Source organism: Anser cygnoides, chromosome 9 (assembly GCF_040182565.1).
Source record: "Anser cygnoides isolate HZ-2024a breed goose chromosome 9, Taihu_goose_T2T_genome, whole genome shotgun sequence".
NCBI classification, from domain to species: Eukaryota; Metazoa; Chordata; class Aves; order Anseriformes; family Anatidae; genus Anser; species Anser cygnoides.
The window spans coordinates 17,258,195-17,270,839 of NC_089881.1; the positions used below are offsets into that span (position 1 = coordinate 17,258,195).

Sequence of the window (12,645 nt, forward strand, 5' to 3'; positions counted from 1 at the left end):
AAGCTGTGCATGAGCCAGAAGGAGCGCAAATCTGTCTTGATCCCGGGATGAGCACGTGCACGTGGCCGTTAGCTGAGGCGTTGTTTGGTTTGTAAATGGAGTGTCAGGCTTGCCCAAAACCATCAGCCAGGTTAACAGACGCTCCCCTCCCATCTTCAGGGCCACTTCCCAATCTGGTCCAGGACGTGCGCGCAGCGGTGTGTCCATAGGATCTCCGCTCTGTAAAGGACTGTGGGGCTGCCAGGGTGACAGACACGGTGTTGTCCTCTGCACTCCCTGTTCCCTGACCACACTCGCTGTGAGCTGGACTGGTGGGCAAGTGCTCACAGCTCCCCCAAAACCCCAAGCAATTTAGATCCCCACTATTGTTCCTACTGCTAAGTGCAGAGGATGGGCAGTGCAAAGCCGTGTCAGTGCCCCTCGGAAGGGGCAGGCAGCCACCAAGTGAAAGCTTTCCCTGGGAAGAGGACTTTTTGCTGTCTGCCCCTGGTATTGGAGCAGATGGGAAGGAAAACCAGCCCCACCCTGCCCGTCTCCATGGCCTCTAAGGGGGGAGAGCAGAGATCTGCGTGCTGGCAGCTGCAGAGCGTGGAGATGCAGGAGCCCGTGCCGGTGTCGAGAGCTGAGCCATCGCTGTGACAGATGGCGTGGAGAGGCCCAGGGCGCCGAGGGGTGACCCACGTCCCTGCACACGTCTCAGCCCCCAGTGATGAAGCTGGTGTTTCAGGGACAAGGCTGCAGTCAAGCCAGCCATAACAAGCAGCCCACAGGTTGAACCCGTGCTCACGCCACCCTGAATCTTCCGTCTTTGCTGCGTGCCGGTGGTCAAGGCATCAGCCTTGTGGAGGAGGAGGAGACGGGGAGCAACTGGTAACGTGTGTGTCTGCGGGAGCGCCTGGATTGCCACGCCAGGAGGCTCGTAACAGATGAAAGAGCAGCGACATATAATTTTTCAGGGGCTCAGTCACTCGGGGATTCAATCTGTCCGTAAGAGCGAAGCCGCCCCTGGTTGGCTGGGGCTGATTTATTTCACGGTTCTCCTGGGACCGCAGCAATCAGACCCCCGGCTTGGAGACCACTTGTGGGTCAAATCTGTTAATGGGAAAACATCTGCTTCGTGTCGGGCTGGTGTCACCGGATAGCTCTGTCGCGGTGCTGAGGACAGGTATCAGACAAGTGTCAGACTGGGCTCCCTGCGGTGCGTAACCTTGCCACAGCTCAGAGGAGTGTTTTCGCTGCGGTACCCAAACTGTTCGTAGCCTCGGTGAGGGTCGTGAGCTGTCAACAGGGTGTCAGAAATAGGCCTGGCCCCAGCCGCAGCGGGGTTTGGCCAGCACATCTCTTGGGAAGAAGCAGGCAGCATCTTTTCCAGCTTGAAACAAGACAGAGGGTGCCTCTCTCTGCTGGGTGTAGGGCAGGGATGGGCACTTCCCAGTGGTTTCTCATAGCAAAAATTTCGACCTGTGCTTTCAGACAGGTGCATTCTGCCTTCTGGGCATCCCTCCCTGCCTGCCTGGCATTGTGGGGAGCTTCCTCCCCTCTGCCCAGGAGCCTGGCAGCAGTGGCCGTAACCCCCCCGTAACGCCGCGCTGTCTGTCGGCACAAGGGCACTTGTCTTCCCCCGCAGCAGCCTCCAGAGCCTAGCGTGTGTCCCTGCCCGACCGCGCAGAGCCTCGTTCGGAGGGAGCCGAGCTAATTGAGTGGAGACCATACTTCGTGAAGTCCATCAGAAACAATTTAATTCGGGGTTGTGGAAATTGGCAGCCATCTCAGCTCCTATCCCAGCTCTTGGGTCTCATAATAAGACCGGGACCGATGCTGCTTTTTTTAACCTGCTTTATTTTCTTGCCCGGATCAGTGCGGAGCTGCTCAGCAGGAGCTGGCTGCGCTGCTGGGCTGGAGAACTGAGGATGCAGCTGCCCAAACCGTGGATCCCAGGACGGCTCTGTAATCGGAGCTGGCTACTCCTGTTTTTTTTTTAAATCACTTGCGCTGATTTTTAAACGGGTTCGTTCAATCGCCACTGTGCCGTGACCCCTCCACAACCCCCCTGACCCATGCAGCCTCCCCTCCCCGCCTGGGCTCGGCCCCGTTGTTTTCCCAGCCCCGAGGGCTGGTGTTTCACAGATGTGAAAATAAAAGCTGTAACGTGTGCGATAACAGGGGCGGTGCGGCCAGGAGAGCTTCCCACTGAAGAGGCCGCTGGAAGGCGCGGGGCCGGGGGTTGGTTTAGCTGGGCAGTCTAGCCGCTCGACTTCCCAGCTGTCATCGTGGGATGAAGCAGCAGGGATCGCAGCGGGGCTGTCTCCTCCTCCTCCTCCTCGGGCAGCAGAGCTGCTCATCCCAGCCCCTGGTGCTCTCCGAGCAGAGGAGCTGGGTGTGCAGAGCCTGCGGCCAGACCCAGAACCAAAGAGGCTGGCACAAAGCTGCGCGGGGAGAGCATCTGCTGCAGGCACAGGATGAGCTGTGCTTTCTCTTTTCACTCTGCTCCCCTGCACACACGGGGTTTGTGAAAAAGCCCCACGGCCTGAGTCAGAGCAGGAGGCTGCTTAAACCCACGCGTGGCTTGAGGGTCAGTGCAATCCTTGGGGCGAGCCAGGGTGAACCCCTGCAGGGTGCCTGGCGCTGTGCGAGGAGCGCAGGGAACATGGGTCTGCTGGCAGCCACTGGTTGCTGGGGCTTCACCCCCTGTGCCGCTCAGTTCCTGCAGCACCCGCCGTGTCTCCCTGCAGCCCAAACGGAGCAGCAGCATCAACTGCTCGGGCTCTGTCTCGCAGCCTGAGGCCCCACCAGCTCCATGCAGGGTCCATCCACCACCCTCACTCACCCCGTTCCCTTGACTTCTCGCCCCCTTCCAGATGGCTCTGTACTTCTGCACCGGCGTCCTGAAGGACGAGACCCTCTTCCGCCACTACGCCCTGAACGTGCCCTTCTACACCCACTTCACCTCGCCCATCCGCCGCTACGCCGATGTCATCGTGCACCGTCTGCTCTCCGCCTCGCTCGGTGGGTGCCGCTGCGCCGAGCAGCTCCGGGTGCTGCGAGGGGACGAGGGGGCTGCCCCCCACACGGGCAGGGCTCCTGGGTCCCTGCCTCGCCTGCCACGGGTGCAGGGTGCTTGGGGTCTGCGTCCCACCGGGCAGCTCCCTGGCACAGGGGTGTCCTCGGCGAGCGGGGACATGGGAGGTGGTATTTGGGTCCAGGCTGCTGTGGGGCATCTCTGGAGGAGGGAATATGGGCCTGATGTTGTCGCTCGTCTCCTTCCCAGGTGCCAGCTCCCCCATCAAGCTGGAGAAAGATGCCCTCCAGAGACAAGCAGACCACTGCAACGACCGCAAGATGGCTTCCAAGAGGGTGCAGGAGCTCAGCGCTGACCTCTTCTTTGCCATCTTTGTCAGGGTAGGAGCCAGGAACGTCTTCCCCTGAGGTGTTTGTTGAATTATCACCACGAAGGCTCAGCCTAGACCACCAGGGCAGAGGGCTGCCCGGCTGCCTGGCTCTCCAGCTGGCCAGGGGGAAAGCCAGCAGAGAGGGGACACGCTGAGCGCGCATCGCTCAGCTCCCCCAGACACTGCACAGTGAGATGGGGCTCCCCGTGGAGACAGCCGGGTGGGGGACGCTGGTGTAGTGACTGCACTGTCTCCCGGCAGGAGTGCGGTCCTCTGGAGTCTGAGGCCATGGTGATGGGCGTACTGAACGAGGCCTTCGACGTCCTGGTGCTGAAGTTTGGAGTCCAGAAGCGCATCTACTGCAACGTAAGTGCCTTGCCGTAACTGCCTGCCTGACGCTGGCAGCGCCGTCGCTGCCTCACCAGAGGCGGCTGCAGCGTGCTGCGGGTGATCTAGTCTTGTTAAAAGGGGATAAAGGCAGATTTGTGAGGGCAGAGATCCACGTGGGGCTGAAGGGAGGAAAGGGAGAGAGGCTGATTTTCATTTTCTTTAATCACGCGGTATATCTGGGGCTGTGACAGCACTGCTGTAGGCCAGCACCTGCGGTTAGTGACAGCAGCTTCTCTTAATAACCTGGTTATATGGCTGGCAATGACATCTTTAAACAGGACATATAGCGTGATCTATGGGCTGTTTGTGTATCGCAGCAGCTCCTGATTTACGTGCTGAGCTCAGACTCATGGGCTGCTGCATCCCGGCTGTTACGGAGCTGCAGAGGACTTTATGCAGCGTGCTGGGCAAAAGCAGCGTCACCCCCATCGCAGCCGCAGTCGAGGGGGAAGCGGGGCTGAGGGTGCTGGGGGCCACAGGCTGCTCTCAACGTGCTCCCTGCCTGCAGGCACTGCCCTTGCTGGGCTTCCACTTCCAGAAGGTGGGGAGGAAGCCGGAGCTGACGCTCATGTGGGAGCCAGAGAAGCCGGAGCAAGAATCTGTGTCCCAGGTAAGACCCCGCAGCACAGGACAGACTCGTAAGACCATGGGGCAGGCGTGGAAGCTGTGTGCAACTCATGGACCCCGTGATCTTCACATGGATGGGTCTGGGAGACATGACTGCCCTGTAGGCAATCAGGTCCTGCTGTCCCTCTGTGTCCCCATCCCAGTGAGCCCAGCCTCAGCCTCCATCTCCTCTCCCAGCAGGGCTTGCATCCAGCCCCCTCCACCTCATCGCTGCCCCCACGTTTGACCCCACCACTGCCTTCAGACTCTGCCCTATCTGCTGTGTGTGTTGCCTCCCAGTCCAGTTTCCTCCATGAATTTAATTACCGTGCTGTTTACTTCCTTCTTCCAGATCATCAATTAAGATGTTAAGTAAGATCAGACCTAAGGCAGCTCCTGTCTAGACCCTGCCCCCCTTGCTGGCACAGCCCTGCCGTCGGGTTTCTGCCCGTGTGATAGGGCTGAGACCCAATGAGGAGCAATTTTTATTTTTTTAAGTCAGACTTCCTGAGATGCGGTGTCAAATGGTTTAACAACATCTAGAAATCTCTCTCTTGTGTCCCTGTCATCTATTAACTTGGTGACTCAATCAAAGGGAGCAATCGCATTTGTCTGGCTTGATTAAGTGGTGCCTCTCTGCCAACTTTTGTCTGGCATAGCTGTAAAATCGCAGCTGTGTTGATTGCCTTGATCTTTGCCTGGGCGGGGATGGGAGGACTGAATTCAGCCCTGTCCTGCACTGCGGGCTCTGGGCTGGCTGGAGAGGATTCCCCATGCAGGGCCAGGCTGAGCCCTCCAGCTGACACGTTGCATGTCCTGGAAAATCCTTTCCCTCCCAGGGGAGATGTTGCCAGCTTGGGAGGGTCAGAGTCAGCAGAGCTCCCCGGCTCTCGCAGCATTTCCGCAGGACTGGCCTCCTCTTGAGCTGCGCTTTCATTTCTCAGCTTGGCTCAGAGAAGCCCCTGGATGTGTCTGAAGTGGCCTCAGCTCCTCCTTTCCTACAGGAGTGGGTATCACTTACACCCTAGCAGGGACCCACAAGAAAAATGATGCCCCTGCATGAGCAGGGCCCATTTTGGTTAAGCAAACACTTAGCAATAGGGGAAACCCCTCCACGAGTCCTCCACGCCTCCTAAGAAAACACCAGAGCCTCCCTGGGGAGCATGCTCTGAGCTCTCCTGAGCCAGCAGATCCCCGAGTCAATAAACCCGCAGCACTGTGATGAGCCGGGCTGCCCAGGAGCCGCGCTGAAGGGCCGGAGCCATCGCTCTGGCACCGTGGCACTGAGCACCCCCTGCTCCAGCCTGGCCCCAGCCCTGGACACCTGCTTCCCAGTTTGGCTCACCCCAGCCAGGAGTGGGAAGGCTGCTTGCAGGAAGCCAGGCAGGGGTCTGGGCTGGCCGCCCCACTGCAGAGGGGAGACGTGGGCCCCCACCCCACACATCACCTCCTTCTGCCCCAAACTTCAGGAGATCGCCAGGGCTTGAGTACGAAGCAGAGCTAAGACTGCGATGTTTGATGTGAAATCATGCCGTTCCTTGGCAGTTCAGCGAGACGACGAGGCGGGATTGCCAAGGGAGAGCCCTGATAATCCCCACGTGACCCCCCCAGACATGGGGGTCTTCCCCCATGCGCTCCTGCCAGCCGGGGTGGGCAGGGGGCTGCTGCAGCGATGTGCGCAGCCGGCTGCAGAAGGATTTCCCTGGGCTTCGCTCCTCGCCGACCCCTTTGGTGCATTTAAGCCTCGGTGAGGTTCTCCTGCTTGGAATGAGGAATCGGGAGCAGCAGGCGTTGGATGAGCGGGGAGGACAAGGTTACCCCGGGTGGCTCCGTGCCTGCTCCTCCTCCCTAAAAGCCGGGAGCGATGGCCCTGCTGGACCTTGGGGACGTGGCAGGCAGCGAGCGGGGGCTGAGCCCGCACACGCCAGGGCATGGCCCCAAGGTGGTCACACGCGTCCCCTGCCCGCTGTCGCGGCCAGCCCGTTATCCCCGCGCTGGGAGCAGAGCTGATCGATGATTTACGTTTCTAATCTGCACAATTGCATGAAGAGATCGATTGGGGGGGGGGGGGGGAGGCGGCGGCAGGCAGCGGCGCATTCCTGAGCAGGAGGAATTGATTTTCTCCAGTCTTGATTCCCTCGCATCCCTCTCAACCAAATATGCCCCCTTCCCGGGTCTCCTCTCGCTGTACAGGCACGGGCGGTCATTCCCTCGTTACGGGATGACGAGAAAACGCTCGGTGTCCTTTGGGGACACCGCAGCTCGCCTTTGGCACTCGGCCAGGCCACTGCATTTGGCGATGCCGTGCGCTCTGCAGCGAGACGCGGGCGGGCGCTGGGGAGATGGGTACCTAAAGGCAAGGGCGCAGCCACCCGTGCTCCTGCCCCGAGCACGCAGAGAACAAATCGGGGCCTGACCAGGCTGGGCTAAGTGAAGGTGTGTTTTTGGGAGGCTCATTTCAGTTGCTTTGGGTTCCCCGGCTGGCTCTGCAGCACAGCTGTGGGGCTCTCGGAGCTGCTGCGTGCGGCCCCATGCTCAGTGCAGGTGCCCCAGCACAGGCGCAAAAGCCGGCGCGACTCAAACCAAACCCTGGTCTGATGCCAACCTGCTGAGAAACCCTCTCCTCTCTCTCTCTCTCTCTGCCCTTGCTGAAGGTGATCACCATTTTCACGCTGGTGGAGGTCGTGCTGAAGTCAGAGGGCGTCCCCCTCAAGTACAGCGCCCTGCTCAAGAGACCCAGCTCGGAGAAGTGAGCGTGCCCGGCCTCGCTGCTCCTGCTGCAACCTTCACCCCCAACACCGCACCGGCACCCGCGGGGGACAGAGGGAACCCACGAGCAGTCTGGGGATTTGGTTTTTAAAACCGTTGTCATTTTATTTCTGGTTTGGATTTTAACCCAGCCTGACGGGCTGGGAGCAGGGTCCAGGGCTTTCCCCAGACAGAGTATTTCTACTCAAAAGATATTTTTAGCTTTGTGCTTTTTTTTTTTTTTTTTAAAGGCAGTGGGTGCCCAGCCTTTACCACTGCGGGTGCCTGGGGTGAGAGACCAGTGTCCCCAGGAGTGGAAGGGCTGCTTTAGACTGGGTGCTCGTCCCTGGGTGGGCTGATGGGGAGGGAGCCGAGGGGCTGCGCAGGAGGGTTCCTGGCTGGGCTGCGTATCGTGAAATAAAGCCAGGTCAGCAGCCATGCTGGGTCTGTGCGCAGGTTTTATTTTGCCTCATTTTCCAGCCAGCAATCCTGCCATAACTCATCTCCTGGGGATTCCTGTGCCCCTGTCGCATCCCAGAGCCTTGCGAAATCCAAGCCCTGGTATTTGCTCAGCTGGAGGTGGGGATCAGGGAGACGGTGCGTGCTCCCGGTCTGTGCTGCGGTGGCTAATCCCTCAGTCTGAGCCCCCACCGGCAGTCACTGGGCGTGACTGCTCCAGCCTCCTGCACCCTGGCCTCCAGCCTAATCCCACACGGGACTCTTCGGCTCGAGCCAGGGCTGTCCCGGGCTCTGCGCCTGCCCAAGGCCACGCTTCGCCTGCTGCCAGCACGGCGCCTTGTGGCACTCGCAGGTGGATTGTCCTGGGACACCGAGGAACATGCGCCGTGTCCCAGCTTCTCCCTACCGAGTGCGAGAGAAGCACCCAGTCCTCACAGCCCAGCACCCGTGTCTCTTGGTCCCTGTGTCCCCAGCCCGCCTGGTCCCACACCAGCCCCCAGAGCTGATGCTCCCTGTGGCCGTGGGTTGGCACCGGGCTGCAGGATGGGCTTGTGGGTGAAAGCAGCTGCATCCTTCCTAACACACACACGCAGCCCTTCAGCTGCCCGCATCCCTGGCTGGGGACATCCCGGGCACTTGAGGCAGCCCTGGGAGTTACGGCTTCGTCTGGTGAGGATGGCTTTGTGGGGTGCCTCATCCATCTGCCACACTGTCCCCGTGGTGCTCGCTGCTCTGTCAGCCTCCACTTCATCACCCCGTGGGCCAGGCAGCTGTGAGCAGCGACCGATAGAGGGATCGATTTCTGGGAGAGGGAGCGGCTCCATCGTGCCAGGCAGGGAAGGAGCACGGGCACCGCACTTTGCTCCGCATCATCAGTGGTGACAGATGTGGCCCTGGCACGGACACAACTGCCTCTTGCCGCAGCAGGGACCTGGCTGAGCCCAGGTTACCCGGGTCAGGATGGGTGATTGGGCCCGGGGGTGGATCAGGGCTGGGTACAGCATGTGCCTGGGGAGCTGGCGAGCTGTCACGGTGCCTTGTGGTACCAGGGGCTGGGCTACTGGGATCCCGAGTGCATCTTGTGTGCCATGACCCTGGCATCCTTGTGTCACCTCTCCCAAAATGCTGACAAGGGTCGGGGTCACATCAGTCTGTTCCTCTGTGGGTTTTCTGCTCTCCTGCCACACCGAGCTGTGCCCCTGCTCTGCAGCAGGCGCCATGGGATGGTGTCCCCCGGGAGAGGGGACCTGAGGACGCTGACACCAACAGCAAGGTGTCCTCCCCTACCCTTCAGCCCGGCGTCCCCTCCTCGCGTTGTCTCTCTGGGAAACGAGACCAATCCAGCCCAGCCCAGCGTGTCTGCAAAAACAGCCCTTTGCCCTGCGCCCTCCCTGCCTGTCCCCAGGGTCCCCTCCTCCCTACGAGGAGCTGGAGAGCCCCAGGTACTCGCACAGCCTCGGGGACCCCGCCTGCCCCAGGGCCACCCAGCTCCCTGGGGGCACGTTGGAGGTGCTGCCTTGCCAGGAGGGGGACGGGTGCCCCCAGGGAAGGCTGGGGACACTGGGAGGGCAGGGCTGGGAGATGTCCCTGAATGTTATCAGCCCATCGTCTCACCCGCAGCAGGGGCTCAGCCCTCCGGCAGGACAGGGCAGGGCCATAAAGGGCTGTCCCCCCCCTGCCCTGGACACAGGTGGCCTTCAGGGAGGGACCCCGGGGTGGGCAGCATGGGACGGCTGCTGTCCCCTGGGACCTGCCTCCTCCTCCTCCTCCTCGCCCCGCTCGCCGCCGCGGCCTCAGGTGAGAACTTGAAGGGGGCTGTGAGGGATGGGGATGGAACGGGGGGGGGGGGGGGGGGGGGGGCGTCTCTGGGTCCCCGCACGCCCCTGGCTCTGCTCTCGCCTCCAGACGCCGAGAAGACCCCGGGCTACTGGAATGAAGGGGCCAAGAGGAGGCTGGAGGCGGCCCTGGCTTTGCAGCCAGCTGCCCGGCGAGCCAAAAACATCATCCTCTTCATGGGTGACGGTGAGTGCCCGGGGCTGGGGAGCCGCGGGACGTGCGCCCTCCCTTGAGTGCAGCAGTTTCCCATCTGTCACCTCCTTCCCCTCGGCTGTCCCAGGGCCTGGCTGCCCAGGGCCACCACGGCCTCTCCCAGAGGCCAGCAGCTCAGAGCCGTGGGGATGGTGACACCAGGACACCGGGTGCTGTCCCCCCCATGGGGCCGGGCTCAGCAGCACACAGAGGACAAAACTGTCCTCAAGCTGCTGGCGAGAGGACAGGGCCGGCAGGTCGCCTCCTCCCAAAATGGGTGGCCATGGCAAGCCCTGGGCATTTTCTGGGGTGGACGGGACTGTCCCCAGCCCCATCCCTTTGTCACCCACACCCACAGGCATGGGGCTGCCCACGGTGTCGGCAGCTCGGATCTACAAGGGGCAGCTGGCCGGCGGCTCGGGCGAGGAGAGCGTCTTGGCCATGGAAACCTTTCCCCACGTGGCCCTGGCCAAGGTGAGAGGGACAGCGCCGGGGGGGCAGCCGCGCTGCCCCGGGCCCCGCTCACCTCCGCTCTCCTGCAGACCTACACCATCGACCGGCAGGTGCCCGACAGCGCCGGCACGGGCACTGCCTACCTCTGCGGGGTGAAGACCAATGCTAAGACGCTGGGGCTGAGCGGGGCGGCCGCCTACGGCAAATGCCGCACGGCCTTCGGCAATGAGGTGGACTCCGTCCTGCACCGGGCCAGGCTGGCAGGTATGGGGGGACAGGGCAACTCCATCGCAGAGCCCAGCACGGCACGGACAGGCTCCCCGTTAAACCTTGTCCTGCATTGCAGGTAAGTCCGTAGGCATCGTGACGACCACGCGGGTGCAGCACGCGTCCCCCGGGGCAGCCTATGCGCACTCGGTCAGCCGGAGCTGGTACGCCGACGCCGACATGCCCAAGGAGGCGTTGCGGGACGGCTGCAAGGACATCGCCTACCAGCTGGTGCACAACACGGACATCAACGTGAGAGACAGCGGGAGGGGGGGCTGCACCCCTCGGCGCTCTGCCCCCTGTGCCATTGGCAGCTCCCCGCTCCCCGCAGGTGATCCTGGGCGGCGGGCGGGCGTATATGACGCCCAGACGGACCCCGGACCCCGAATACCCAGAGGACCCGGCTCAGAACGGCACCAGGAGGGACGGGCGCGACTTGGTGGCCGAGTGGCTCAGCAACAAGCAGGTACCGCGGAGGGGACGCGGCGCCATCGCCATCGACCGGGCACGGAGCACGTGCCATCGCCATCGGCTCTCTTCTCGCTGGCAGGGCGCCCGCTACGTCTGGGACAAGAAGGGCCTGGATGCAGTCAATGAGGACTCCGTGAGCCACCTCATGGGTGAGAGCATCGCTGCCTTCGCCACTGGCAATGTCACCCTGGTGTGGGCACGAAGCAGCCCCTCACCCTGCTCTTCCCCCCCCCGCCCCCAGGCCTCTTTGAGCCCAAGGACATGAAGTTCGAGCTGAACCGCAATGCTTCCACGGACCCGTCCATCGTGGAGATGACGGACAAAGCCATTCGCATCCTGCGCAGGAACCCCAACGGCTTCTTCCTCTTCGTGGAAGATGAGTCCGGGCACCCTGGGTGGGGGGCAGGAGGGGGTCCCGGCAGCGGGTGGGCGCTCCAGGGGACTGAGACAGGGGGGTGGTGAGGCGGTGACGGCCCCGTTCCCCGTGCAGGTGGCAGGATCGACCACGGCCACCACAGCGGCCGGGCCAAGCAGGCGCTGATGGAGGCCGTCATGCTGGACCGGGCGGTGGCGCGGGCGGGGGAGCTGACGGCTCCCTCCGACACCCTGACCGTGGTGACGGCCGATCACTCCCACGTCTTCAGCTTCGGGGGCAACACCCTGCGCGGCTCCTCCATCTTCGGTGGGACCCGGGGAGGAAGGCTGGGCATCCCTGCTCCCACCCCCTGCCATGCCCCCACCTGTGGCTGTGCCAGGGAGTGACAATGCCCTTCTCTTGCTCCCTGTGCCAGGGCTGGCCCCCAAGAAGGCCAAGGACAAGCGAGCCTACACCAGCATCCTCTACGGCAATGGGCCAGGATACACCGTCCGTGACGGGGGCCGCCCAGCCGCCAGCCTCCCTGCTGTGGGTAGGAGCCTGGTGGGGGATAAAGGACGGGGTGGGGGACAACGTCCTATGGGCACCGGTACCACCATGTGGCTCGGGTGTCCCTGGGGTGATGGCAGCTTCCTCCAGCCCCAATTCTCCTGCTCCTCCCCGACAGAGGACAAGGACTACAGGCAGCAGGCGGCCGTGCCCCTCGACTTGGAGACCCACAGCGGGGAGGACGTGGTGGTGCTCGCCCAGGGCCCCATGGCCCACCTCTTCCACGGGGTGCAGGAGCAGCACTACATCGCCCACGCCATGGCCTACGCTGCCTGTCTTGAGCCCTACGCAGGCGAGCCCCGGTGCAGGGCACCCCGCAGGGCCTCCTGCGGCACCCAGGGCTCCCCCCAGCCCCTGCTCGCCCTCCTGGCCCTCTGCGTGGCTGCCCGCATGGTGGGGGGCTGAGAGACCACCCCCACTAAGCCCTGCTTCAACCCAGGCTGCCCGGTCCCTGCTGTGGCTGGGCTCGAGGGATGCAATAAAACACAGGATATTTGTCTTCATCTGCCTTGTGAGGGTTTGCAGCTGTGGCTGCCTCCTAAGGAGCTGCCCCGTGCCTCAGTTTCCCCAGGTTGTGGCCCCTTATTCCCCCTGGGACTGGCACTGGGGTGAAGGGGAGGGCGAGGGGCTGCCATGTCCCCCTAGGGATGAAGCAGGGAGTTTGCACAGCTTCGAGCTGCTGAGGCACAGCCTGGCACAAGGGCTGGTCCTGTCCCAGCAAGGGCTGCGTGGGGCATTTCAGTCCCCATCCGTGCATTTATTGCTCTGGGAAGTGCTGGCCAGGAACGGAGCTGCCAGGAGCACCGCGAGTCCCTCTGGCTGCGCTCCGTGTCCCCCCGCCCCAGCAATAAGGTGGGGTGACAATGAGATGACAGTGGCCCATCCCCACGGCCTTTGTGCCAACCGTCT

The 12,645-nt window shown here is 62.6% G+C and overlaps 2 protein-coding genes across 5 annotated transcripts in view; both read left to right on the forward strand.

Annotated features, from left to right (window-relative positions):
* The window catches only part of DIS3L2 (DIS3 like 3'-5' exoribonuclease 2), a 192,424-nt gene extending 184,853 nt beyond the window's left edge, over positions 1-7,571 (forward strand). For all 4 annotated transcript variants that reach the window (XM_067002818.1, XM_067002819.1, XM_067002820.1 and 1 more), the window contains 5 exons: positions 2,859-3,006; positions 3,269-3,399; positions 3,651-3,755; positions 4,288-4,389; positions 7,040-7,571. In XM_067002818.1, the coding sequence (XP_066858919.1) occupies positions 2,859-3,006; positions 3,269-3,399; positions 3,651-3,755; positions 4,288-4,389; positions 7,040-7,138 (585 nt within the window). In that variant the 3' untranslated portion in view covers positions 7,139-7,571. The remainder of the gene's footprint in view (positions 1-2,858; positions 3,007-3,268; positions 3,400-3,650; positions 3,756-4,287; positions 4,390-7,039) is intronic.
* Positions 7,572-7,688: 117 nt separating this feature from the next.
* On the forward strand, positions 7,689-12,270 carry LOC106044783 (intestinal-type alkaline phosphatase-like). The gene is given in 12 exon segments (XM_067002821.1): positions 7,689-9,301; positions 9,303-9,398; positions 9,401-9,614; positions 9,979-10,094; positions 10,163-10,337; positions 10,420-10,592; positions 10,672-10,806; positions 10,891-10,960; positions 11,053-11,185; positions 11,300-11,493; positions 11,603-11,719; positions 11,855-12,270. Coding segments are annotated over 12 exon segments (2,331 nt in total). The 5' UTR covers positions 7,689-8,680; the 3' UTR covers positions 12,142-12,270.
* Positions 12,271-12,645: the final 375 nt, after the last annotated feature.